A 26,527-nucleotide genomic window follows, 5' to 3' on the forward strand; every position below is an offset into this window, starting at 1 on the left:
TAGCATAATCATGCCAGGGAAATCATCATTTGAAAGAAAACTATACAAAAATCTACAAAGTTTGTAGTTCTCTGAGGTGAACGACATACTGTGCAGTTAGTTAATTGGGCTTGCATCACATGCACTACACTGACTACAGCATGCCTCTTGCACATGCACGCATCTCGGAACTCATAGCATGGTCAGTGACAGAGCGCTCACCTCTACATGTTGACAGGTTTGGATCAACTTTCCCATCAACCCTTCCAACTCATTATTCCTCTTGACCAAATGACTCAGGTTGGAATCCAACGCTTGCTGCAAAAGAAAGAGGAAATTACTATTGAAGACAGAAGAGAAAACAACAGTTATTGTCTGAAAATCAACCTACCATACTTTCAAGAGACAATAAACACAAAACCAAGCTGATCAAAAGGTGTCAGAGGTCCTACATTTCTGTTTTAGAGAGAGCAAAATCATAAAGCCAAAACGGAGAAGCATCTTCCTCCTCCTCCCTCTCTTCCTCCCTCCCTCCCTATCCTCCTCCTCCTCCTCCTCCCCTTCCAAAATCTCATCCACAGTTGTCACATTCGCTCTTTGGACAATTTGGACACGAACCTCCGGGCGCTGCCCCTGTCCTCGTCCCGATACCGCCTCATCCCGGTCAGTCAGTCTCTGAGCAGGACTCACAGCCTAACAGGACTAGCAGAGCCTGAGCCACTCTGGGGGAAAAAACGTCATGCATAAACCCCCCCCCCCCCGATCGGCAAATGAAGCATCAAAAGCTCCTCTGACAGCCCATCTACCTATCAAAGTCTTTATGTAAGCTGTTCTTCCTGACGTTTTTTCCCCTTCCCCCCCCTTCCTATTCTGCCAATAAAAAAATCCTGTCTTCTTTATTTCATCATTCTATCATATTATTGCCAAACCGACCATATTAAGCCACAATGTGATGTTCAGTAGGGATTAAATGGAGTTGCCCCATGGGTTAACAGCGTAAACTACAGACGAGCCAGGCAGCAGAATAAGGGTGGGAGGGCTTACCAGTCTAATGGATGGCCTTAATACGATGATGACACACAAAAACAAAACACATTAAGGACAATAGGGGATGGCATGATCAACGGGGGTGTAAATATAACTGAACCCATGGAGGAAAACAGCAATACTACAAGGACTACTAGCGTGTCTTCTTGCTTGAATGGACATGTTGAATAGGTATCACTGGAAACCAAAACCGTAGTTCAGTCACCAACTAAGGGGTCAAACAGTATGCCCCATGTGACTCCCTCCATTATGTTCTCCTCGGCGTGTTAAATCTAATGGCCGATTGAAATTGACGTTAATACAATGGAATTTTTCCCCCACATTCCTGAGAAGATTAATTAAAATGTCCCTGTTGTAAATGTGTATTAGGGTCAGGAGAAATTACTCTTGATCTCATGTATTTATAGCTCATAGTCTCTACTCACTGAGTTTAAAATGGACACAAGCTCTGGGTTGAGGAGGATATTTAATATGTATTTTATTCTTATTCACCTAGTAGGAGGTCAGAATAAATCAGAGTATCAGAAGAAATGTGAAAGAAGCATCTGTTACATATCTTGAAGCTATTGGACAATAAATAATGTATGACAATGTTGGGGTGATCCAAGCCTGTTGTCTGTGAATGTGTTGATAGTGTAAATGAGATTCACTGAGAGAGAAATCATGTGGATAAGACCTCTGTTGAAAGACCTTTGGTTGTATGGAGTAAAGAAATGTCTATGGTGGTAAAAGGAAAGACTCATATTAGGCAGGAGACACATCTTCAGAGTTCGCTCTGTTAGGTGACCTAAACTGGGATATGCTTAACACCCCGGCAGTCCTACAATCTAAGCTAGATGCCCTCAGTCTCACACAAATTATCAAGGAACCCACCAGGTACAACCCAAAATCCATAAACACGGGCACCTAATAGATGTTAACCAACTTGCCCTCCAAATACACCTCTGCTGTTTTCAATCAGGATCTCAGCGATCACTGCCTCATTGCCTGCGTCCGTTATGGGTCTGTGGTCGAACGACCACCCCTCATCACTGTGAAATGCTCCCTAAAACACTTCAGCGTGCATGCCTTTCTAATTGACCTGGCCCGGGTATCCTGGAAGGATATTGACCTCATTCCATCAGTCGAGGATGCCTGGTCGTTCTTTAAAAGTCATTTCCTCAGCATGCCCCTCTCAAAAAATTTTGAATTAAGAACCGATATAGCCCTTGGTTCACTCCAGACCTGACTCACCTCGAACAGCACTAAAACATCCTGTGGCAGACTGCACTAGCATCAAATAATCCCAGCGATATGCAACTTTTCAGGGAAGTCAGGAACCAATACACACAGTCAGTCAGGAAAGCAAAGGCTAGCTTTTTCAAACATAAATTTGCATCCTGTAGCTCTAACTACAAAACGTTTTGGGACACTGTAAAGTCCATGGAGAATAAGAGCACCTCCTCCCAGCTCCCCACTGCACTGAGATAACACTGTCACCACCGATAAATCCACGATAATCGAGAATTTCAAGAAGCATTTCTCTACGACTGGCCATGCTTTCCTCCTGGCTACCCAACCCCGGTCAACACCGGCTTCTGTTCAACCTCTCTTTCGAATCGTCGCAGATGCCTAAAGATTAGAAAGCTGCCGCGGTCATCCCCCTCTTCAAAGGGGGTGACACTCTAGACCCAAACTGTTATAGACCTATGTCCGTCCTGCCCTGCCTTTCTAAAGTCTTCGAAAGCCAAGATAATAAACAGATCAATGACCGTACCTTTCTAAAGTCTTCGAAAGCCAAGATAATAAACAGATCAATGACCGTACCTTTCTAAAGTCTTCGAAAGCCAAGATAATAAACAGATCAATGACCGTACCTTTCTAAAGTCTTCGAAAGCCAAGATAATAAACAGATCAATGACCGTACCTTTCTAAAGTCTTCGAAAGCCAAGATAATAAACAGATCAATGACCGTACCTTCTCCACTATGCAATCCGGTTTTCGAGCTGGTCATGGGTGCACCTCAGCCACACTCAAGGTAATAAACAATATCATAACCGCCATCGATAAAAGACAGTACTGTGTGCAGCCGTCTTCATCAACCTGGCCAAGGCTTTCGACTCTGTCAATCACCGTATTATTTGAATTTCTTTAATTTTACAATGATTTATTACAGCAAAACGCAAGGAAGGGGTAACATTAAAGTATTACAACATGAAGGACAAACAAGACACTATCAAACATGTATCAGTCTTTCCACAACAGAGCCATCTTTATGTGTGAGGGTGCGTGATAGTGATATAAAATATATGCCATAGTTTCCTTTTTCATGATCACAATCTTGTGAAACCCGAACCCTCCAAGATCCCCCCACAGTTCCCCAATAGCTGTCCCTCAACCATTCGAGAGCCCTCCCACAGCCCCTCCCCTTTATATTCCTTTATTCCAGTTTTGATCCTTTATATTGGGCAGACAGACCAGTTCCCTACCTCCTCCAGCTGCCTCCCACCGCCTCCATTTTTGGGGCAATGCTGTAATCAATTGGTTGTATTCTTGGATTGAGCAGACATTCCCGTACAATTCTGATATCTCCATGAAGGACCTAACTCTACCATTACAATTTACAATATCATTTAAGAACAAAATACCCTTTTCAAACAAAACTTTTTCAAAACTTTCCCATAAATACAGGTATTTTATCAACCAGCACATTTGAGTTCAGCCATAATATTTGTTGTAACATTTGTTCTATCTTTTCAGGGGGATGAAATGTAAATTGTAGCCAGCTCTGCAATGCTTGTTTGAAAAAGACAGATACTTTTGTCAAAGTATCATTTTCAATTAATCGAAAATGAGACACGGCAATCTGCACAAAGGCAAAAAGGCCATTTTTAAACAATGGATGAGCTTTCTTACTAATCCACTTGAGAACGACTTAGGGTTCAAAGAAAACTTTTGAATGGAGTGAAGCTTTTAGAGAGGTTTAGTGCTTTTATATTTAATCATCTCAACCCACCCAATTCATATTCATTATATAGATAGGCTCGTTTTATTTTGCCTGGTTTAGCGTCCCAGATAACGCAAAATATTGTTTGTACGTATGATTTGAAAAACAAATCATCAGGAGTAGGCAGCACCATAAGTAAGTGAGTAAACGGAGATATTTGACTAAGGAGTGCATCAGGGCAATTTTTCCATAAATAGACAGGTACTTACCTCTCTATGGTTGCAGGATCTTGTCTATTTGTACAAGTATCTTATCGAAATTCATTGTGGAGAGCTTATTTATATATTTTGTAATATGAATACCGAGTATGTCAACTTCACCATCAGCCCATTTTATAGGCAAGCTACAAGGTCATGTAAAAGTTGTATTTTTTTAAGGATCAATACGTAATATTGTACACTTATCATAATTAGGTTTTAGTCCAGAGAGTACAAGAAAAGTCATCGATGAGATATTGCCGGGATCTAGCTTGCGGACTTAACATAAAACTTGAGTCATCGGCATACATGGACACTGTTTTTAAGCCATGGATTTCTAATCCCCGTATTCTTATCAGCAACAGCCTTGGTTTCTCAACAGCCTTGGTTTCTCAAATGTCTGCCTCGCCTGGTTCACCAACTACTTCTCAGACAGAGTTCAGTGTGTCAAATTGGAGGGCCTGTTGTCCGGACCTCTGGCAGTCTCTATGGGGGTACCACAAGGTTCAATTCTCGGGCTGACTATTTTCTCTGTATATATCCACAATGTCGTGATTCCCTGATCCACCTCTACGCAGACGACACCATTCTGTAAACATCTGGCCCTTTTTTGGACACTGTGTTAACAAACCCCCAGACGAGCTTCAATGCCATACAACACTACTTCCGTGGCCTCAAACTGCTCTTAAACGCTAGTAAAACCAAATGTATGCTTTCCAACCTGCAGCTGTACATAGCCCATCTGTACATAGCCCACCCAATCTACCTACCTCATCCCCATATTGTTTTTATGTACTTTTCTGCTCTTTTGCACACCAGTATTTCTACTTCCACTTCACCATCTGCTCATCTATCACTCTAGTGTTCATTTGCTAAATTGTAATTACTTCGCAACTATGGCCTATTTATTTCCTTAACTCCTCACGCATTTGCACACACTGTATATAGACTTTCTTTTTTTTCTATTGTGTTATTGACAGTACGCTTGTTTATTCCATGTGTAACTCTATGTTGTTGTTTGTGTCGCACTGCTTTGCTTTATCTTGGCCAGGTCGCAGTTGTAAATGAGAACTTGTTCTCAACTAGCTTACCTGGTTAAATAAAGGTGAAATAAAATACAAATTACAACATGGTTGAACATAAACTCAATGCAATTGTCCTATTTATAGATATTTCAAATAGTTTGTTTTTAAAAACCAAAATGCAAATACAACGGATGGAATGCCTAAATCCTTAGTTTCTATTTTGAATGTTCTCACAGCAGGAGATAATGTAGTAGATGAAATGACAGCCTACTGTATCCATTTACCAAATACACTAGTTCTCTTCATTACGGAATATCACTAGCCACATTTCAGAAGTTAACATGTCAAACTTGGAGAAATCCCTGATCATTAGTGGCAGGGTATATGGAAACTTTGGAGATTTAAATACAGTTCTCTAAAAACAAAGTGGGCTACTCCTGAGTGTGGTCAGATGACATTGAAGGCAGTTGCAGGGAGTTCTACAAAGGAAATACATTCCAACGTCTTTCCTTCAACATCTGTATCTAATCAAGAGAAAGCTACCACTAAGCAAGATTTCAATGGCTTCTTTCAACTTGACCTTCCAAGATCCCCGAAAAACTTTTACAGTTCAATATCTGATCATATCTATATTGGAGGAAGCACCAAAGGCATCTAAAACACTATTTTGTTGACACTACCATAGCATAAAGAGAGCTGAGGACAGGCAGGGCTGTTTTTTTATCTTAATGCAATGGTCAACCTATAATGTATATGTGGCTTGGAAATAACAAAAGTGTTATATATTTGTAAGTATGAACCTTTTGGGGTGTCAATTTCTACTCCAATGTTTGCCTTTGTGAACGGCATGACTCAGGAGTACCAGGATCACAACGTTGCCCTTTTCTCCTTCTCCCATAGTCCGACGCGAGCATCCCACAACAGCCCCCCTAAGATGTGTGAGTCCTAGGAGGCCTACCCTCTTCACACCCCTGAGTAAAATGAATGAATCACTGCTATGGTGCATCAGGTCCTGTACCTTTTATACTGTAAACAAGGTCACTGATAAAACATGGCGTGTGACATAACTTCTTCTGCGTCCTCTATACGAGGGCAACTAGGCTGGTTGTTGTGCTTTGCCTAGCATTTCATTACCTGCAAGCATATACCTGGATTTGCTGGTCAGACACTGATTTGAAAAATGAATCAAAGTTAGCAGACAATGGTCCCCAAGATCTATCATATCAGTGCCCCTTCCACCATTATAACATAACACAATACCAAACATCTCTTAGCAACAGGCTTCTGTTCGGGAATAAGAAGAAACATGTTCTATCCCTGTTTATCACTGACATTCAATGATGTTAGACATAGTTAGCCTCAGGGAGTGATGTCATGGGAGTAGACCGATTATCCTATACTGTTGCTACACCACTGTTTCTTTCCAGATAGGCAGGTGGGACGTTGTTTTCCTGCTCACTCTGTGTCCGGGTGTCCCTGAACGAGCAGTCTAATCCTCTGAAAAATGTCTACCGGGTCATCACACATCACAACTCCCTCTAGCGCTGTTGTTGCAGCCAGGTCACACTAGATCCACTTCAGTATTCAACGTTTGTCCAGGTTCCCAGGACGTCGGGAGATGCCTTGGATGCGATCCACTGGGGGCAATGTGAGCACCTATTACCATCTAGTAGGCTCGCGGCTTGATAGGGCGTTGTGGATTAGGATAGAGGAAGGGCTTGAACCGCAAGCTACGGCTCCGAGGATCGAGGTTTGAATCCCAGTGCTAGGCACTCTTTTGCATTTGGTATGTTTTAACCCTATCCCAAACCTTAACCCTTACCTTAAACAGTCGGAATTAACCAGTACATTTTTTTAGACCCACAGTTGCAAAAATGCAACGCTACCTATATCGCATCATATAAAGGTCCTACACTAAAAAATGATGTCAAACACTATATGCATTTCCTTCGACCCATATTTATCTCTTAGTTGCATTTGTTGTGTGTCAGTATGATTCCTTTGGCATTAGTAGCCTCTGAAAAATTAGAGACCTGTCCACTCGACTGAGACTACACTGTTCCCCTACAAAAGCATATGTTGGTAGCCATTGTCGTGTCTTTGGCTATGCCGGATTAAGTGATATGACATGCTATTCTATAAAATCCTTTCTCCGTAATTAATAAGCATGTCAATGTAATTAACTAAAGAGTCGGGGCACCACAAAATAATATTTATAGAGCTGTTATCTTCCGAGTAAACTCTTAAAGACCTAGTAATATTATAAATCAATAGCAGACAATATTAATCGTCACCTTAATTCAGTCTCATCTGAAAGTTGTAAATTCTTGGTTATCTTCACGAACCCTGGCTAACAAGTTGAATCAGCAATGCAAAATTGAGTTTAATTATTTATTTACTAAATACCTAACTAATCACACAGAATTACATATACACAGAATTAATTATACCTTGATTACAAATTACCTCATAAGGAAAACGTCCCTAGCGGGCGGAACAGATATGACAGCTGGTTACACAAAAGAAAAGGGGCTGGGTTTGAGTGAAAGAGCGGGAAGACTGAGGGACAAAGGGAGAAGCTGTGCTATCGTAAATACAGTATCTTATGCATTCTATATTACCGCCCATTTGGAAAAGGAAAATGCGATAAATATTTACTCTGAGCTGCGCTTCGGTAGGTTGGTGGTAGATGGAAGGCCGTGTTGCCAAACAGAGTCCTTTGTCCTTTGAAAAATGTCTCTGGTGGTCAATTGGATACGTTGTAGTAATGTCGTTGTGTGGTAGATGGGGCACTCTGTCTGTTCTTTCCTAGCCCGTGTTTGCAGCTGCTGTTGCTAACTCAACGGCTAGGAGGAATTACTTCTGTAGTGAATAAGAGTTCAACGTTCATACCATTCGCAACCAAAGCTCATGCTAATGTTGGCGTAGTTCTGTAGTTGACATGTTAGTCCTTTTAACGCAGAGGCTGCAGACCTCACGTACTTAGAACATGAGGTTACATTTTTGTCAAGGTTTTATATAGTGGAGCGAGAAGGGTGTGTTTGAAAATTTTTATAACCAATGTCTCTTCACAGGGGCAGGCCACTGATTGAGCAGAGCCCAAACCTTATGAAAACCCAAATCTCTCATTTGGAAGCTAAAATTACATTTCATCACTTCACCAATAATTTTATATTCAAACATTTAAATTGAACAACAATTCCATGTGACTCCGATAACTACAATGTGCAGACTTTCCACTGTAGAGTTCATATCATCCTATCATTGATGAGAATGTCCCAGATGACAACCAAACTGACATCATATTCATTAAGTACCTAAACGATATCATAACCGCAATCGATACGAGACATTACTGTGCAGCCGTATTCATCGACCTTGCCAAGGCTTTCGACTCTGTCAATCACCACATTCTTATCGGCAGACTAAACAGCCTTGGTTTCTGAAATCACTACCTCGCCTGGTTCACCAACTACTTCTCTGATAGAGTTCAGTGTGTCAAATCAGAGGGCCTGTTGTCTGGACCTCTGGCAGTCTCTATGGGGGTACCACAGGGAATCTTCTCTTCTCTGTATACATCAATGATGTCGCTCTTGCTGCTGGTGACTCTCTGATCCAACTCTACGCAGAAGACACCATTCTGTATACTTCTGGCCATTCTTTGAATACTGTTAACCAACCTCCAGACGAACTTCAATGCCATCTCCTTCCCTTGCCTCCAACTGCTCATAAATGCAAGTAAAACTAAATGCATGCTCTTCAACCGATCGCTACCCGCACCTGCCCGCCCGTCCAGCATCACTACTCTTGGCGGTTCTTACTTAGAATATGTGGACAACTACAAATACCTAGGTGTCTGGTTAGACTGTAAACTCTCCTTCCAGACTCACATCAATCATCTCCAATCCAAAATTAAATCTAGAATTGGCTTCCTATTTCACAACAAAGCATCCTTCACTCATGCTGCCAAACATACCCTCGTAAAACTGACCATCCTACCAATCCTCGACTTCGGCGATGTCATTTACAAAATAGCCTCCAACACTCTACTCAACAAATTGGACGCAGTCTATCACAGTGCCATCCGTTATGTCACCAAAGCCCCATATACTACCCACCATTGTGACCTGTACGCTCTCGTTGGCTGGCCCTCGCTTCATACTCGTCACCAAACCTACTGGCTCCAGGTCATCTACAAGTCTCTGCTAGGTAAAGTCCCGCCTCATCTCAGCTCACTGGTCACCATATCAGCACCCACCCGTAGAACGCGCTCCAGCAGGTATATCTCACTAGTCACCCCCAAAACCAATTGCTCTATTGGCCGCCGTTCCTTCCAGTTCTCTGCTACCAATGACTGGAACAAACTGCAAAAATCACTGAAGCTGGAGACTCATACCTCCCTCACTAGCTTTAAGCACCAGCTGTCAGAGCAGCTCACAGATTACTGCACCTGTACATAGCCCATCTGTAATATAGCCCATCCAACTACCTCATCCCCATACTGTATTTATTTATTTATTTATTTATCTTGCTCCTTTGCACCCCAGTATCTCTACTTGCACATTCATCTTCTGCACATCAATCACTCCAGTGTTTAATTGGCATATTGTAATTACTTTGCCACCATGGCCTATTTATTGCCTTACCTCCCTTATCTTACCTCATTTTCACACACTGTATATAGATTTTTTCTACTGTATTGTTGACTGTATAATTGTTTATTCCATGTGTAACTCTGTGTTGTTGTATGTGTCGAGCTGCTTTGGTTTATTCTTGGCCAGGTCGCAGTTGTAAATGAAAACTTGTTCTCAACTAGCCTGCCTGGTTAAATAAAGGTGAAATAAAAGTTTTAAAATGTAAAAACAGAATTATATGGTAGTTAACGTTTTGTGTCATTTTTGAGTCATTTATATTGTAAATGAGAATAGAACATGTTTCTAAACAATTCTACATTAATGTGGATGCTAACATGATTACGGATAATCATGAATGAATCTGTCACAAATCTTGCCGAAGATGGTGCCTCTTCCTGTTCGGGCGGCGCTCGGCGGTCGTCGTCGCTGGCCTATTAGCTGCCATCGATTCCCTTTCAGTTTGTTTCTGTTTATTGGGTTTAATTGGGGACACCTGTTTTGAGTTAGTGTTTGTTTGTAGGCTATTTAAGGGCACTAGGCCTGCTGGGTATTTGTGCGGGCTTGTTTCCTGTTATCTATGTCTGAGTGTTATCAGTATTTTTCAGGACAGTTTTTAGTCCGTTGTATTTTGGGACGGGTTGTTTCATGCGCCCTGGTGTTTTGCATGTCGTGGTTCCACAGTCTATGGAATAAAATATCCACGTACTGAATTACCTGCACTCTGCGCTTGACTCCTCCACTCACCATCATTAGAACTTGTAACAGAATCATCAATAATGATGAGTGAGAACGTTACGCGGGTCAAAGATCATACCACCAGGACCCACGGGACATGCACCAGCGCGTCAATGCTTTTGGTACATTTTTTTTGTGTTTTTTATAGAATTTTACAGTTTTCTTCGTGAACACAAATTCTTCCTACCTATCACAGTGGTACATTTTTGCAACTTTTCATCAAAATTGTTCTACAAACTTGAAGTAAAAAAACTAATAAAAATAACCCTAACCCATAATTAGAGGCTTATGCTTGGGTCTCACAGGGTTAACCCTACCCCAAGCCTTAACCCTTACCTTAACCAGTCGGACTTAATATCTAAACACAGCTGTCGAGTTTTGACGTTTGTCCAGCCTGTGCAAAAGTTGAATACTGAAGTGAGACCGTAAGACATTGTTGGTTGTTGAGCAGAGGATACAGAATGTTGTAACAGCCCTAGACACACTGTCATTGACACTGACCCAACTCCAGCCATTTTAATAATGGGAATTGATGGGAAATGATGTAAATATATCACTAGCCACTTTAAACAATGCTACCTTATATAATGTTACTTACCCTACATTATTCATCTCATATACATATGTATATACTGTACTCTACAACATCGACTGCATCCTTATGTAACACATGTATCACTAGCCACTTTAACTATGCCACTTTGTTTACTTTGTCTACATACTCATCTCATATGTATATACTGTACTCGATACCATCTACTGTATGCTGCTCTGTACCATCACTCATTCATATATCCTTATGTACATGTTCCTTATCCCCTTACACTGTGTATAAGACAGTAGTTTTGGAATTGTTAGTTAGATTACTTGTTGGTTATCACTGCATTGTCGGAACTAGAAGCACAAGCATTTCGCTACACTCGCATTAACATCTGCTAACCATGTGTATGTGACAAATAAAATTTGATTTGATTTGATTTGATTTGATTTGATTTGACTGTACATCAACTTCTCCGATATTGCCAATTCAAATTCTGCTTTATTGTTAATGTGTCTGTCTTGCTTGTGTATCTTGTCTCAGTATTCGTTTGTGTGCCATCTCGTTCTCCGCATCTTTACGTGTGTCAACCTTCTCGTCGTCTCCCTCAGTTCTCCGTTTCTCCCGTTTCATTTTCCCAAGCTGTTTCTGTCTGATATAAACTCAGTGATTTTGTTTACGGAGAAAGGCAAGCAATTTTGAGCTATTTTGTGTCACTTAATGGACTCCAGGCCTTCATGTGTACACCATATGGGAAAGTTGCAGGATCCATGTGAGTTTGTGCCATTAGTTTTGTTGACATCAAATGTATACAAAATCATTTATATCACTATATGCTCATGATAAACGTAACGTTTCTCCTGACACTACTCTGCCAGTTGTGCCAAATGCAACCCATAATGCTGCATAACACACTGTACATGATAACACTTGTCAATGCTTGTGTTGTCTGTGGTCAGTCCCTTGGCCTAGACCCTTGAGACACAAAGTCTTCTGCATGGCCAGTCGTAGATGGAAGCAAGGCTGTAGGCAAAGGGTCATGACAGTGTAACAGTGGGACTCGATTACTCCAGGGCGTGGAGGAACAAGTTGCACTGGGGCTGAGTAAAAGTGATGAGTTGTGGCCAAGCCAGGAGCTGTGCCATTGGGGAAGGGAGGAAGACAGACGACAGTCAAAGGTCTTTGCTTAGCTACTACAAGTTTATCATCATTCTGCATTGTTAGATCAGAGCTTCCTCTATGACCCAGATCCATGGATCTCTGATGATATTTTGAACCATTTCCTCTCTCTGTACGTTTCCGTGAAATGGTCATTTTATCTCCCAAACGGAAAGGGTGTAGCCACAGTGACCTAGCCCTTTCACAGAGGCCCACTGCCACCGCTGAAAATATGGCAATCAAAGGACAGTAATTTCCCGTCAATCGTTAGGCAGCTCCGCCTAATATTAGTACACCTTTAATGATCCTTAATGTTTTCTTTCATGAGCAAAGTTTTAAAATCTAATCAATACTGTATTAATTTTTTTATGGTGTGGTGCAAAGGGCTCTGGTAGTAGTGACCTACATCCAAGCTTTGTCTACCCTTACAAGGAGGGGCTACCTGGACTTAAGAAAAGCTCATGTTTGCATTCCGTTGCTTAATTGTTACTGGAGTCAAATTGGGAAACTATAAAGGATTCTCAACACTGAGAATATTACTCCGAAAACAAATTTTACTTCACTGGACATGCATCAGCAGGTTCTTCCTCTACAGTAGGTTGAAATGTGTTTATCTTACAATTGCAGTGCCTACATGTGGTATTGCGTTGTCACTGCATCATGAATTATCTCCATGTTATAACCAAGAACCCCAAAGCCTCAGAGCAAGTCTATAATCATGCACCCAGGTACCCATTCTAGTTTTGCGGGGGGGGCGGCATTTTTTGGGACTCACCTTGGGAGGCAGAACGGTAACCGGTCCTTGCATTCTTACATGATTGTGAGTCCTCTGGTTTGCTCATGTGTGCAATGTGCAATGCCCTTTAAGCGCAGAAGATCCGTGAGAAATGCATGTATACCACCATGACAGTATTCAGTGTACAAATTGGGAGATTCACTGACCTTAATATGAATGCATCTGTCTGTCGTAATGCACACATAATATAGAAGTGAGGCAGAAAGACACTGTAGTGTAGAATAAATGAAAAACTCTGTCAATGGTTCATATCTCTGAAAAACTAAAAGCCAGTGCTTCAGTTAAGCTGGATCTTGCCGGAATAGGATCCAGCACCTCTCAGTTTTGCAAGGATCCGGTAGCCCACCTCTCGTGGCACGATCATTTCTTTGCAATACACACTGAACATAATAGTCCGTGCTTAATTTGGCCCAGATCCTGCCGGAATAGGATCCGGCACCTTTCACTTTTGCCAGTATGCTGTATCCTACCGATTCTGGTATGAAACATTATTTACACCATTCGCAATGTAAAAATTCAAATTAAATAGGGGGCAGATAATTGTAGCCTGGTAATTGTAAACGTTGCTGTGAAGAGAGAGAGATACTATCGCCTCCCCAGCGTTGCACTTCGTCATTTACATAAATTTACGTCATTTAAATAAATAGCATATGAGTGGATTGGCCTCAGGAAAGCTCTGCAAATCTGTCAGCGATTAGCATGCAGCCAAAACAGACCTTTCACAATATTTCAAATACAATCGCAGGAGAGCATATGTTTTGTAAAGCAAATGGTTCCTGCTGAAAAGAGAATATGTCTGTAGGATAGCAACATATTTTGTCAACTTCCAAATGGGCCTGTTGAGTAAACAGCATTGTTTACAAAGTAAAACAATAGAGAGATAGGCTGTTGACACCAGATCATTGTCCATGACCGGTGAGTGAGCTGTGGCTCATTGGGTGAGTCAGTCATGTTTTGTCATATATTGTCTTGTCCTTGTGCTTTCCCTTCTGTTGTTTCCCCCTGCTGGTCTTATTAGGTTCGTTCCCTCTTTCTATCCCTCTCTCTCCCCCTCCCTCCTCTCTCTCTTCTCTCTATCGTTCCGTTCCTGCTCCCAGCTGTTCCTCATTCTCCTAACTCACTCATTTACTCTTTTCACACCTGTCCCCTATTTTGCCCTCTGATTAGAGCCCCTATTTCTCCCCTTGTTTTCCGCTTCTGTCCTTGTCAGATCCTTGTATGATGTTCGCTGTTCTGTGTCCTGGTCTCGCCCTGTCGTGTTTTGTCTTCTTCAGATGCTGCGTGTGAGCAGGTGTCTTAGTCTGCTACGGTCGGTGCCTTCCCTAAGCAACCTGCAGTCTATGGTCGAGTCTCCAGTCAGTCCTCGCTACTACGAGTGGATTTAAGTTTTTCCTGTTTTGTTTTCTCCTTGTTATATCCAGGATTATTACTTTTGTCTTATACTGGAATAAAGACTCTGTTTTCGTTAAGTCGCTTTTGGGTCCTCATTCACCAGCATAACAGAGTCAGTGAAACTGGACAGCTTTTTTAGGATTATAATTTCGTCCTCATATTGTACAATAAGGCTGTGATATTTTTCCCACTAACTGGTCATCAGATCTTTTTCAGAGCTGATCTGATTGGTCAAAGAACAATTAGTGAAGAAAAAAAAGATCCGATTTGGGCTGCCTGTATAAACGCAGCCTTTGTGTGTGTCCACACACCTACTGCCTAGGTTTTGGATGGATTCAAGACAAGGAAGTTTTTTATTAATCTCAGATTATCAGTTTGTCCGTGTCAAAGTAGTCTGTAATGTCTATAACTTGTGCGGTATTAAAAAATATTCTGCTAAAGTCACCATTCACTTCAAATGACGTAGAATTGCATGAAATGCTTTTAAAAAGCACACATTCTTCCCGGACCAGGGGCTACAAAAAATGGCCCCATTTGTGCAACTTCTGCAAGTGCCTCTACTCTACTGCTCTACTAGGCAAATACGATGATCTGCATGCAATGCTTTATTATAAAACTTTATAATGTTTCATAACCTCAGAGCCCCCCAGGTCACCCCCCTCTCGCGCTCACTTTTTGTTTCAGAACCTCCCGATTTAGAAATGAAGCACTGATAATAGTTACAATTTGGACTTCATGTGTTACTTCTGTAATCAGAACACCTTTCTAGACCCCTTAATCAACATACACACGAGAGATGGACCTGATTGCAAAAGATGCCAAACTGAAAATCAGTGATCACACATGGCCTTCTCACAAATCAAACTCCGGTCTTAATGTGTCCTGCAGAGATGGGGTAATACCCTGCCATCTCCCAGTGGGCCCTTCCTAACAGCCTCTAACACGACCTACCAGTCACACTCAATTAAACCAACCCCCACCAAACGGAGCGATTACCACTGTTTCACCTCAACCTTCTGTAGGCAGCCATCTTCCCCATCATTAATAAGCCCCTATTTTCACACTGCCTGCACAGGAGAGATGCAGAGAAACCCTCTTGGCATTTTGGGTGTACTTGTACTAACTGTATGATTAGGACGCTCCGCTAATGATGAAACAAAAAGATGATAACATCATTTTTGTTGGAAATCTAGGCTACATAGTTAGTGAGCATTGTAGTGCACTCAAAGCAAAATATAGTAGCTGTATTTCTTCACCACAACATTGCACTTACAAAGTCATACCTATGATTACGTGCACAATAAGGCATCTCACTTTCTCTCTCTTTTCACATCACACATATCTTTCCGCAGCTCCTCACCTCTCGCTTTTAATTCATGACCCGATCACACAGATTATCCACAGCAGTTCTGATTCCTGCCCTCCTCAAAACAACATATCCACCAATAACAGAATAGCGACCAGGTTCATGCATAAAATCAAAAAGTCATCCCTTACCTTGAGTTTCTCGAAGCGGTCGCTCAAGGCCGCCACCTGGTGGTCTCGGTGTCTTCCTACCAGTTTGCACAGAGAGCAGATGAGCTGTTCGTCGGTGACGCAATACATGTTCACTTTCTCCTCCTCGTGCTCCAGGCACTGTAGCCCCCGCAGGTGGCAGTCCGACATGGGCTCGATCAGACGGTGGCCCGTGAAGGGCTTCTTGTTGGGGTGCGTGGCACGCAGGCACTCGTCACAGTATGACACTTCGCACGTCACACACGTCTTGACGGCATCCTGCGGCGGGTCCTGCTCGCAGAACTGGCACTGCACGTGGCTGGGCGGCGTCCCGGGGCTGGTCATGGCGGTGGAGGCGGGGACCAGGGCCAGGGCGAATCGCCCGGCGTCCTCGCTAGGGGAGTTGGGCCCGCTGTGGGGCTGCAGGGCCAGGGGGCCGGAGGAGGCAGCCCTCTGGACGCGGTCGATGATGTTCTGGAGGGTGACGTTGCGTTTCAGTCCTTCTAGGCCACGCTGCGGACTGAGAGAGATGACATAGCGGCAGGTGGGGCACTGGAAGGCTCCGATGGACTGGACGGGCTCGTTGGAGGCACAGTGGGATACCAGGATGCGATGGGCGCAGCCGAAGCACAGGCTGTGGGCACAGGGCAGGAGCAGTGGGTCCTCAAAGAGCTCGAGGCAGATTGGGCAAGTCAGCTCTGACTCCAGCGCTTCCATCCTCTCAAGCGGAACTCAGGCGCGGTGTCAGCGAAATCCAGGGTAACTGCTCAGCTATCTGGAGAGATGGACAGAAAGAGTTTGGGGTGAAATGAACCATTTACATAAATACACGTGAATGATTATCTGAAGTTGACTGATCATGTCCCTTTTCATCCGATTCCGTACTTCAATGAAAATGAATTCAACAAAAACGTGGAGTGTTGACCTGTCAGAGCTTGTAGTGTTTACAATATCCACAGCATATGGGTGATGCTAAAAAAGTTGAGGTCATAGATATAACAAAGCAAAAGTCTCTTCTGTTATTTTATGTTTCCTTTATTTATGTGTCTTAATTGTCTAACGTTAATAAACAGAGTACAGGAGTACAATTTATGTTAAACGTCTGTCTCGGTAACGGCAAGCTGTAACACACTGACTGACGGTGACCCAGAACCCTTGTCAAAACCAATTAAGGAGGGATGTTTTTTACTTCTACCTGAAAACCTGGTTACACAACTCAATACATTTGGCAATATACATTTGCATATCCTTTTTTGTAGGCCTCCAGGTGGGTTATCTAATCCCCATTTGATGCTGAATGCAGATAATCACTCATCAGAACAGAGAACTGAAATGTGCTCCCCCACAATGCCGTTGAGACAGGTCAACTAAACACCCATGCCATTGTCTGAGGTGGCGGGTGCCAATACTCTCCCGACGCCATGCCCTTCTCTCAGTCCTGCGGCAGTGAAAATGTACCCTCAGACATCAGGTTGGCCGAGTACAGCAAGGAGCAAATGATTTTCAATAAACTGATGCTGAACAGAGCACAGGAAACAGGACCTGTCTACCAGGAAATGTAATGATTTTACAGCTACCCAAAACCATTATGTGATTTTACTTGACCATGGTAATACTGACCTGATGTATTGAATGGTTCAATTTGAACCCTTCTTCAAAGTCTAATGTCAATAACCCTTCAACGCTAGAGAATAAACCTTCCTCTAATAAAGCCGTTTTTCCAGGGATGTCCCCGAGTGCAGCATTTTCAACAGATGTCACTGTTTCCTGTACTTGTGTGTCCAGCGAATACGGTACTCTTTCATCTCTCTGACCTAGTTCCAAGTGGGACTAGACTGCTAAGCAACGCCACTCCCCGACCCCTCTGGAACTGTGACAGACACAAGTCTTCTTATTTAGTATGGAATCATTGCTGAATTCCTTTGATCGGGGACAGTGAGTTCTCTGAATGTCAACTGCAGAATGCGTCAACCTTCGGGCATCGGACAGAAGCTGTGGTGACCAAACACATTCATTGTTACGGATCATACAATGTGTAATAAGTTGTACGTTTTAAACACGTACACCAAACTTGCCTAGAATGATTGAGCTGATACAGAACTGAATAAATCAAGGGTAGCACGCGCCATAGTAACAATGACTTGGCTATGGCAGAGACAACTGCAGTGACCCAATCGTTTCCCTGAACTCAGCGACGAGATCGGTCCCTTGACTTCGGTGTACGGTATTGAAGTATGCCATGTCTGCCCTCAACCTACTAACACCAGATAAACCGCGAAACCGCTGAATATATTCCCCTGGTAAAAGTCCAAAGCAAGTAAGAACTTTGACAAATGCAATACTAGTCACTTTACTAATGATTACATATTTTACGTTACTCATCTCATATGTATTCTATTCTCCTCTACTGTATCTTAGTCTATGCCACTCTGACATTGCTTGTCTATATATTCATATATTCTTAATTCCATTCCTTTAGTTCGATTTGTGTGTATATGTTGTGAAACTGTTAGAAATTACTTGTTAGATATTACTGCACTAGAAACACAAGCACTTCTCTACACCCGCAATAACATCTGCTGAACACGTGTATGTGACCAATACAATTAGATTTGATATGAAGTGGAGGCCCCGTCAGTCTTTACCATGGTCATTTCCCTTCCTTAGCACACTGATCCCCTCTTAGCCTACCCACTCAGTAACCACTGATGGCTCTCGCTCCCGTGCATCTCTGCTGAGGAGGAGGACGAGCCACAGAAGCTGAAGAGCCCGAATCAGAAACACAGGCAGCAGGGAGCTCAGAGGACAGAGCCCTGAGCATGAAGACACAGCGGGGTGGAACACCGGTCCACAGCAGACATCGCTCTGCTGTCTGCTTATCCCTTATCCTCCTCATGCACACACTGAATACACGGAGTCGTCTAGTGTAGCTGCCGACCAGTGTTTCACAGGAGCCACAGAGGCACAACAGAGGCACAAATTACCCAGACAGAGTTGTCTGGGTAATTCCAGGAAAGTTAGCGGTTCACTAGAGCGGTTAGCTCTGTGGACAGATCCCACTTCACACAAACAAAAAGTGACACTGCAATCTGTCGGACCTCACAGTGGAGGTGCGGGAGGGATGGAGGGAGAGAAGAGAGGGGCAGAGAGGGGGTGAGGGAGAGGGTATTGTCTTCTCTATCCCTTCAGGGATAGGTGTCAGAAGAATAACAGATGTTACACGCGTGTCATTAAAATACGGTGTGAATTTCAGATCTGAGGAAAGCACATTGTGTACACTGAGGGGTACGCGTACAGATATGCAAAACAATATTTGCGTAAGATTTTATGACATGTAGTCTACTACTACACTAGTCTACTACTACTAGTAGACACTAGTCTACTACTAGTCTACTACTACTAGTCTACTACTACTCTTCTTCCTATTGACCTCTGTGAAAAATAGACTGTGATGACCTTCCCAAAGGGCCTAACAAGGGTTAGTAGTTGAACTGAGTCTGAACCTTTAAGATCAATAAAATACTGTGTGGGGTTATGTTAGTGTGCTGATATGCCTGATAGAGTCACAAGTAGAATTACAATACTCTCCATTTAGTAACGTTCAAGGCATTAACACTTTCTGTTGTAACTAAAATGGTGCCTCAGGCAGGTTTGGGTTGAGAAAGTTAAATGTTGCCGGTTTGGCAATTGCAGCCAGGTTGGGACTGGTACAACCAATGAAGAAGAGGCTACACTATCTTCATACCGAGTTGAAACCTAACCGTTTGATTTACCATTAAGGCAACTTTATCACTTTCAGCTAAATGTGCCTTAACTGTGAGTGAGTTATATGGTCCTAAGTAACATGTAGAGCAACCTTTTTTAAAGTATGGGGGGGTTGGAGGGGGTTCTACTTACTGTTGAGAGTTACAATAGTGTCATGTTTTGTCATTTATTATCTTGTCTTGTCCCTGTGCTTCCCATTCTATTCGTTTCCCTCTGCTGGTCTTATTAGGTTCTTTCCCTCTTTCTATCCCTCTCTCTCCCCCTCCCTCTCTCACTCTCTCGCTCTCTCTTCTCTCTATCGTTCCGTTCCTGCTCCCAGCTGTTCCTATTCCCCTAATCAATCATTTAGTCTTCCCACACCTGTTCCCGATCCTTTCCCCTGATTAGAGTCCCTATTTCTTCCTTTGTGTTCCGTTCCTGTCCTGTCGGTTCCTTGTCTAGAATTCACCGTGCTGTGTTTGTGTATCGCCCTGTCGTGTCGTGTTTTCCTCAGATGCTGCGTGGTGAGCAGGTGTCTGAGTCTGTCTGGTTCAAGTGCCTTCCCGAGGCAACCTGCTGTTCACCTGCTGTTCAAGATCGAGTCTCCAGTTTGTCCTCGTCATTTCGAGTGAAAGTTGTGTTTTTTGTTTGTATTTACTTTACTGGATTAAAGACTCTGTTTTCGCCAAGTCGCTTTTGGGTCCTCTTTCACCTGCATGACAGAAGGAACCGACCAAGGAATGGACCCAGCGACTTCAGACGCTCGTTACACTGCCGTCAAGATCCAAGGAGCCATGCTCGGCAGACACGAGCAGGAATTGTCTGCTGCTCGCCATGCCGTGGAGAACCTGGCCGCTCAGGTTTCCGACCTCTCTGGACAGTTCCAGAGTCTACGTCTCGTGCCACCTGTTACTTCCTGGCCTGCCGAGCCTCCAGAACCTAGGGTTAATAACCCACCTTGCTACTCCGGGCAGCCCACTGAGTGCCGCTCCTTTCTCACGCAGTGTGAGATTGTGTTCTCTCTCCAACCCAACACATACTCTAGAGAGAGAGCTCGGGTTGCTTACGTCATTTCACTCCTTACTGGCCGGGCTCGAGAATGGGGCACAGCTATCTGGGAGGCAAGGGCTGATTGCTCTAACAAGTTCCAGAACTTTAAAGAGGAGATGATTCGGGTTTTTGACCGTTCAGTTTTTGGTAGGGAGGCCTCTAGGGCCCTGGCTTCCTTATGCCAAGGTGAACGGTCCATAACGGATTATTCTATTGAGTTTCGCACTCTTGCTGCCTCTAGTGAGTGGAACGAGCCGGCGCTGCTCGCTCGTTTTCTGGAGGGACTCCACGCAGTGGTTAAGGATGAGATTCTCTCCCGGGAGGTTCCTTCAGATGTGGACTCTTTGATTGCTCTCGCCATCCGCATAGAACGACGGGTAGATCTTCGTCACCGGGCTCGTGGAAGAGAGCTCGCATCAACGGTGTTTCCCTGCTCCGCATCGCAACCATCTCCCTCCTCTGGCTCAGAGTCTGAGCCCATGCAGCTGGGAGGGATTCGCATCTCGACTAAGGAGAGGGAACGGAGGATCACCAACCGCCTGTGCCTCTATTGCGGAGTTGCTGGACATTTTGTTAATTCATGTCCAGTAAAAGCCAGAGCTCATCTGTAAGCGGAGGGCTACAGGTGAGCGCAACTACTCAAGTCTCTCCATCAAAATCCTGTACTACTTTGTCGGTCCATCTACGCTGGACCGGTTCGGGTGCTACATGTAGTGCCTTGATAGACTCTGGGGCTGAGGGTTGTTTCATGGACGAAGCATGGGTTCGGAAACATGACATTCCTTTCAGAGAGTTAGAGAAGCCTACGCCCATGTTCGCCTTAGATGGTAGTCATCTTCCCAGTATCAGATTTGAGACACTACCTTTAACCCTCACAGTATCTGGTAACCACAGTGAGACTATTTCTTTTTTGATTTTTCGTTCACCGTTTACACCTGTTGTTTTGGGTCATCCCTGGTTAGTATGTCATAATCCTTCAATTAATTGGTCTAGTAATTCTATCCTATCCTGGAACGTTTCTTGTCATGTGAAGTGTTTAATGTCTGCCATCCCTCCCGTTTCTTCTGTCCCTACTTCTCAGGAGGAACCTGGCGATTTGACAGGAGTGCCGGAGGAATATCATGATCTGCGCACGGTCTTCAGTCGGTCCCGAGCCAACTCCCTTCCTCCTCACCGGTCGTATGATTGTAGTATTGATCTCCTTCCGGGGACCACTCCTCCTCGGGGTAGACTATACTCTCTGTCGGCTCCCGAACGTAAGGCTCTCGAGGATTATTTGTCTGTGTCTCTTGACGCCGGTACCATAGTGCCTTCTTCCTCTCCGGCCGGGGCGGGGTTCTTTTTGTTAAAAAGAAGGACGGTACTCTGCGCCCCTGCGTGGATTATCGAGGGCTGAATGACATAACGGTTAAGAATCGTTATCCGCTTCCCCTTATGTCATCAGCCTTCGAGATTCTGCAGGGAGCCAGGTGCTTTACTAAGTTGGACCTTCGTAACGCTTACCATCTCGTGCGCATCAGAGAGGGGACGAGTGGAAAACGGCGTTTAACACTCCGTTAGGGCATTTTGAGTACCGGGTTCTGCCGTTTGGTCTCGCCAATGCGCCAGCTGTTTTTCAGGCATTAGTTAATGATGTTCTGAGAGACATGCTGAACATCTTTGTTTTTGTCTATCTTGACGATATCCTGATTTTTTCTCCGTCACTCGAGATTCATGTTCAGCACGTTCGACGTGTTCTACAGCGCCTTTTAGAGAATTGTCTCTACGTAAAGTCTGAGAAGTGCTCTTTTCATGTCTCCTCCGTTACTTTTCTCGGTTCCGTTATTTCCGCTGAAGGCATTCAGATGGATTCCGCTAAGGTCCAAGCTGTCAGTGATTGGCCCGTTCCAAGGTCACGTGTCGAGTTGCAGCGCTTTTTAGGTTTCGCTAATTTCTATCGGCGTTTCATTCGTAATTTCGGTCAAGTTGCTGCCCTCTCACAGCTCTTACTTCTGTCAAGACGTGTTTTAAGTGGTCCGGTTCCGCCCAGGGAGCTTTTGATCTTCTAAAAGAACGTTTTACGTCCGCTCCTATCCTCGTTACTCCTGACGTCACTAGACAATTCATTGTCGAGGTTGACGCTTCAGAGGTAGGCGTGGGAGCCATTCTATCCCAGCGCTTCCAGTCTGACGATAAGGTTCATCCTTGCGCTTATTTTTCTCATCGCCTGTCGCCATCTGAGCGCAACTATGATGTGGGTAACCGTGAACTGCTCGCCATCCGCTTAGCCCTAGGCGAATGGCGACAGTGGTTGGAGGGGCGACCGTTCCTTTGTCGTTTGGACAGACCATAAGAACCTTGAGTACATCCGTTCTGCCAAACGACTTAATGCCCGTCAAGCTCGTTGGGCGTTGTTTTTCGCTCGTTTCGAGTTTGTGATTTCTTACCGTCCGGGTAGCAAGAACACCAAGCCTGATGCCTTATCCCGTCTGTTTAGTTCTTCTGTGGCTTCTACTGATCCCGAGGGGATTCTTCCTTATGGGCGTGTTGTCGGGTTAACAGTCTGGGGAATTGAAAGACAGGTTAAGCAAGCACTCACGCACACTGCGTCGCCGCGCTGTCCTAGTAACCTCCTTTTCGTTCCTGTTTCCACTCGTCTGGCTGTTCTTCAGTGGGCTCACTCTGCCAAGTTAGCTGGTCATCCCGGTGTTCGAGGCACTCTTGCGTCTATTCGCCAGCGCTTTTGGTGGCCGACTCAGGAGCGTGACACGCGCCGTTTCGTGGCTGCTTGTTCGGACTGCGCGCAGACTAAGTCGGGTAACTCTCCTCCTGCCGGTCGTCTCAGACCGCTCCCCATTCCTTCTCGACCATGGTCTCACATCGCCCTAGACTTCATTACCGGTCTGCCTTTGTCTGCGGGGAAGACTGTGATTCTTACGGTTGTCGATAGGTTCTCTAAGGCGGCACATTTCATTCCCCTCGCTAAACTTCCTTCCGCTAAGGAGACGGCACAAATCATTATCGAGAATGTATTCAGAATTCATGGCCTCCCGTTAGACGCCGTTTCAGACAGAGGCCCGCAATTCACGTCACAGTTTTGGAGGGAGTTTTGGAGGGAGTTCTGTTTCATCCCCAGTCTAACGGTCAAGCAGAGAGGGCCAATCAGACGATTGGTCGCATACTACGCAGCCTTTCTTTCAGAAACCCTGCGTCTTGGGCAGAACAGCTCCCCTGGGCAGAATACGCTCACAATTCGCTTCCTTCGTCTGCTACCGGGTTATCTCCGTTTCAGAGTAGTCTGGGTTACCAGCCTCCTCTGTTCTCATCCCAGCTTGCCGAGTCCAGCGTTCCCTCCGCTCAAGCGTTTGTCCAACGTTGTGAGCGCACCTGGAGGAGGGTGAGGTCTGCACTTTGCCGTTACAGGGCACAGACTGTGAGAGCCGCCAATAAACGCAGGATTAAGAGTCCAAGGTATTGTTGCGGCCAGAGAGTGTGGCTTTCCACTCGCAACCTTCCTCTTACGACAGCTTCTCGTAAGTTGACTCCGCGGTTCATTGGTCCGTTCCGTGTCTCCCAGGTCGTCAATCCTGTCGCTGTGCGACTGCTTCTTCCGCGACATCTTCGTCGCGTCCATCCTGTCTTCCATGTCTCCTGTGTCAAGCCCTTTCTTCGCACCCCGTTCGTCTTCCCTCCCCCCTCCCGTCCTTGTCGAGCGCACCTATTTACAAGGTACATAAGATCATGGACATGCGTTCTCGGGGACGGGGTCACCAATACTTAGTGGATTGGGAGGGTTACGGTCCTGAGGAGAGGAGTTGGGTTCCGTCTCGGGACGTGCTGGACCGTTCACTCATTGATGATTTCCTCCGTTGACGCCAGGATTCCTCCTCGAGTGCGCCAGGAGGCGCTCGGTGAGTGGGGGGGTACTGTCATGTTTTGTCATTTATTATCTTGTCTTGTCCCTGTGCTTCCCATTCTATTCGTTTCCCTCTGCTGGTCTTATTAGGTTCTTTCCCTCTTTCTATCCCTCTCTCCCCCTCCCTCTCTCACTCTCTCGCTCTCTCTTCTCTCTATCGTTCCGTTCCTGCTCCCAGCTGTTCCTATTCCCCTAATCAATCATTTAGTCTTCCCACACCTGTTCCCGATCCTTTCCCCTGATTAGAGTCCCTATTTCTTCCTTTGTGTTCCGTTCCTGTCCTGTCGGTTCCTTGTCTAGAATTCACCGTGCTGTGTTTGTGTATCGCCCTGTCGTGTCGTGTTTTCCTCAGATGCTGCGTGGTGAGCAGGTGTCTGAGTCTGTCTGGTTCAAGTGCCTTCCCGAGGCAACCTGCTGTTCACCTGCTGTTCAAGATCGAGTCTCCAGTTTGTCCTCGTCATTTCGAGTGAAAGTTGTGTTTTTTGTTTGTATTTACTTTACTGGATTAAAGACTCTGTTTTCGCCAAGTCGCTTTTGGGTCCTCTTTCACCTGCATGACAAATAGTAGAACACATGGTGCACTTTTGAAATGTTGTTGTGCATCAGCAGTTTTGCCGAACGTGTAGTTATCGTGACCGAATACTGACGCAGGGCACGTGCCCCTTTGATTTTGTTTTGCACACTCACTCTAATATCATATTAACATGGCATAATGTGTAGAATTGCATGAAATTAGCTGTAAAACTGCAAACATTAAAAAATATATATATACATATATATTATAATATATATATTATAATAGATATTAATATATATATATATATATATATATATATATATACACATCTCTTCCCCATGGCAAAATCTGAAGAATTGCATGAAATGTGTTATGGAATTGCAACATATTCTTTCTGCCCCATGGCGTAATGTGTATAGTTGCATGAAATTAGCTGCAAAACTGCAAAAAAATATATATCTCTTCCCCATGGCAAAATTTGTAGAATTGCATGCAATTTGTTATGAAATGGCAACATATTCTTTCTGCCCCCATGGCATAATGTGTCAATTTGCAGAAAAATTGCTTAAAAAACAAACATTTTCTCTATGCCCATGGCAAAACGTGTAATATTGCAGGAAATTACCTTTAAAACCCCCCAAAATATCTCTTCTTTAAAGAGAGGGGGGGGGCACTGAAATATGTTGCTCAGTTAAGGCCCTCAAAAAGGTGACAAGTTTTCATGAGCTTGGGTCCCAGGATAACATTGAATTTCTTATTTGGGTCCCAGGCTGAAAAAGTTGAACAACCCCTGATTTAGAGCACTGTGCATATCCCATTCGGTCTCTCTGGATATATTGTCTGTGTGTGGAGGTACTGGTTGTATCTTTAATTCAACTCGGTTACTAGAGGTTGTGGCTTTTTCACTATCTTTGATCTGTAACAATTGAAACAGATCATTTTTCTCTCCGGTTTCTAAAAACAGTCACTTCATGAAGAGTGGATGAGAGATGAAAGAGCGAGACAATACGCAGTATAAGGGTGCAAAGAGCAGATGCTCTGAGACAAAAAAGGGAAAGTATTTGATTGAAGATTGGTTAACGCCTTCAAGCTACAGTATATTGACATTGGGTTGTGTCTCCTACTGAATGTGTGTAGCTGGGGTAGCCAAACAAAACACCCCTTGTTCAATAATATGTGGAGAGAGATTTCCCTTTCAGTTCGGTACAATGGGACGATCGAAAAAGGGAGATCCCATACAAAGGATGCCATTTTATAATCCCACGCTTGTTGTCCCAGAACAGCTGAAACTTAAAATAGAATAAACAAATAAATGAATTAACCAGCAGAAAGCTGCTGTA

The 26,527-nt window shown here is 44.1% G+C and overlaps 1 protein-coding gene across 1 annotated transcript in view; it reads right to left on the minus strand.

Moving 5' to 3' along the window:
• Positions 1 to 26,527, minus strand: part of LOC124011437 (E3 ubiquitin-protein ligase Midline-1-like) — a 43,480-nt gene that overhangs the window by 10,708 nt on the left and 6,245 nt on the right. The window contains exons 2-3 of the mRNA XM_046324813.1: positions 15,985 to 16,756; positions 202 to 297 (exon numbers count right to left, since the gene is read on the minus strand). Of these exons, the coding sequence (XP_046180769.1) occupies positions 202 to 297; positions 15,985 to 16,698 (810 nt within the window). The 5' untranslated portion in view covers positions 16,699 to 16,756. The remainder of the gene's footprint in view (positions 1 to 201; positions 298 to 15,984; positions 16,757 to 26,527) is intronic.

Source organism: Oncorhynchus gorbuscha, linkage group LG23 (assembly GCF_021184085.1).
Source record: "Oncorhynchus gorbuscha isolate QuinsamMale2020 ecotype Even-year linkage group LG23, OgorEven_v1.0, whole genome shotgun sequence".
Taxonomy (NCBI): domain Eukaryota; kingdom Metazoa; phylum Chordata; class Actinopteri; order Salmoniformes; family Salmonidae; genus Oncorhynchus; species Oncorhynchus gorbuscha.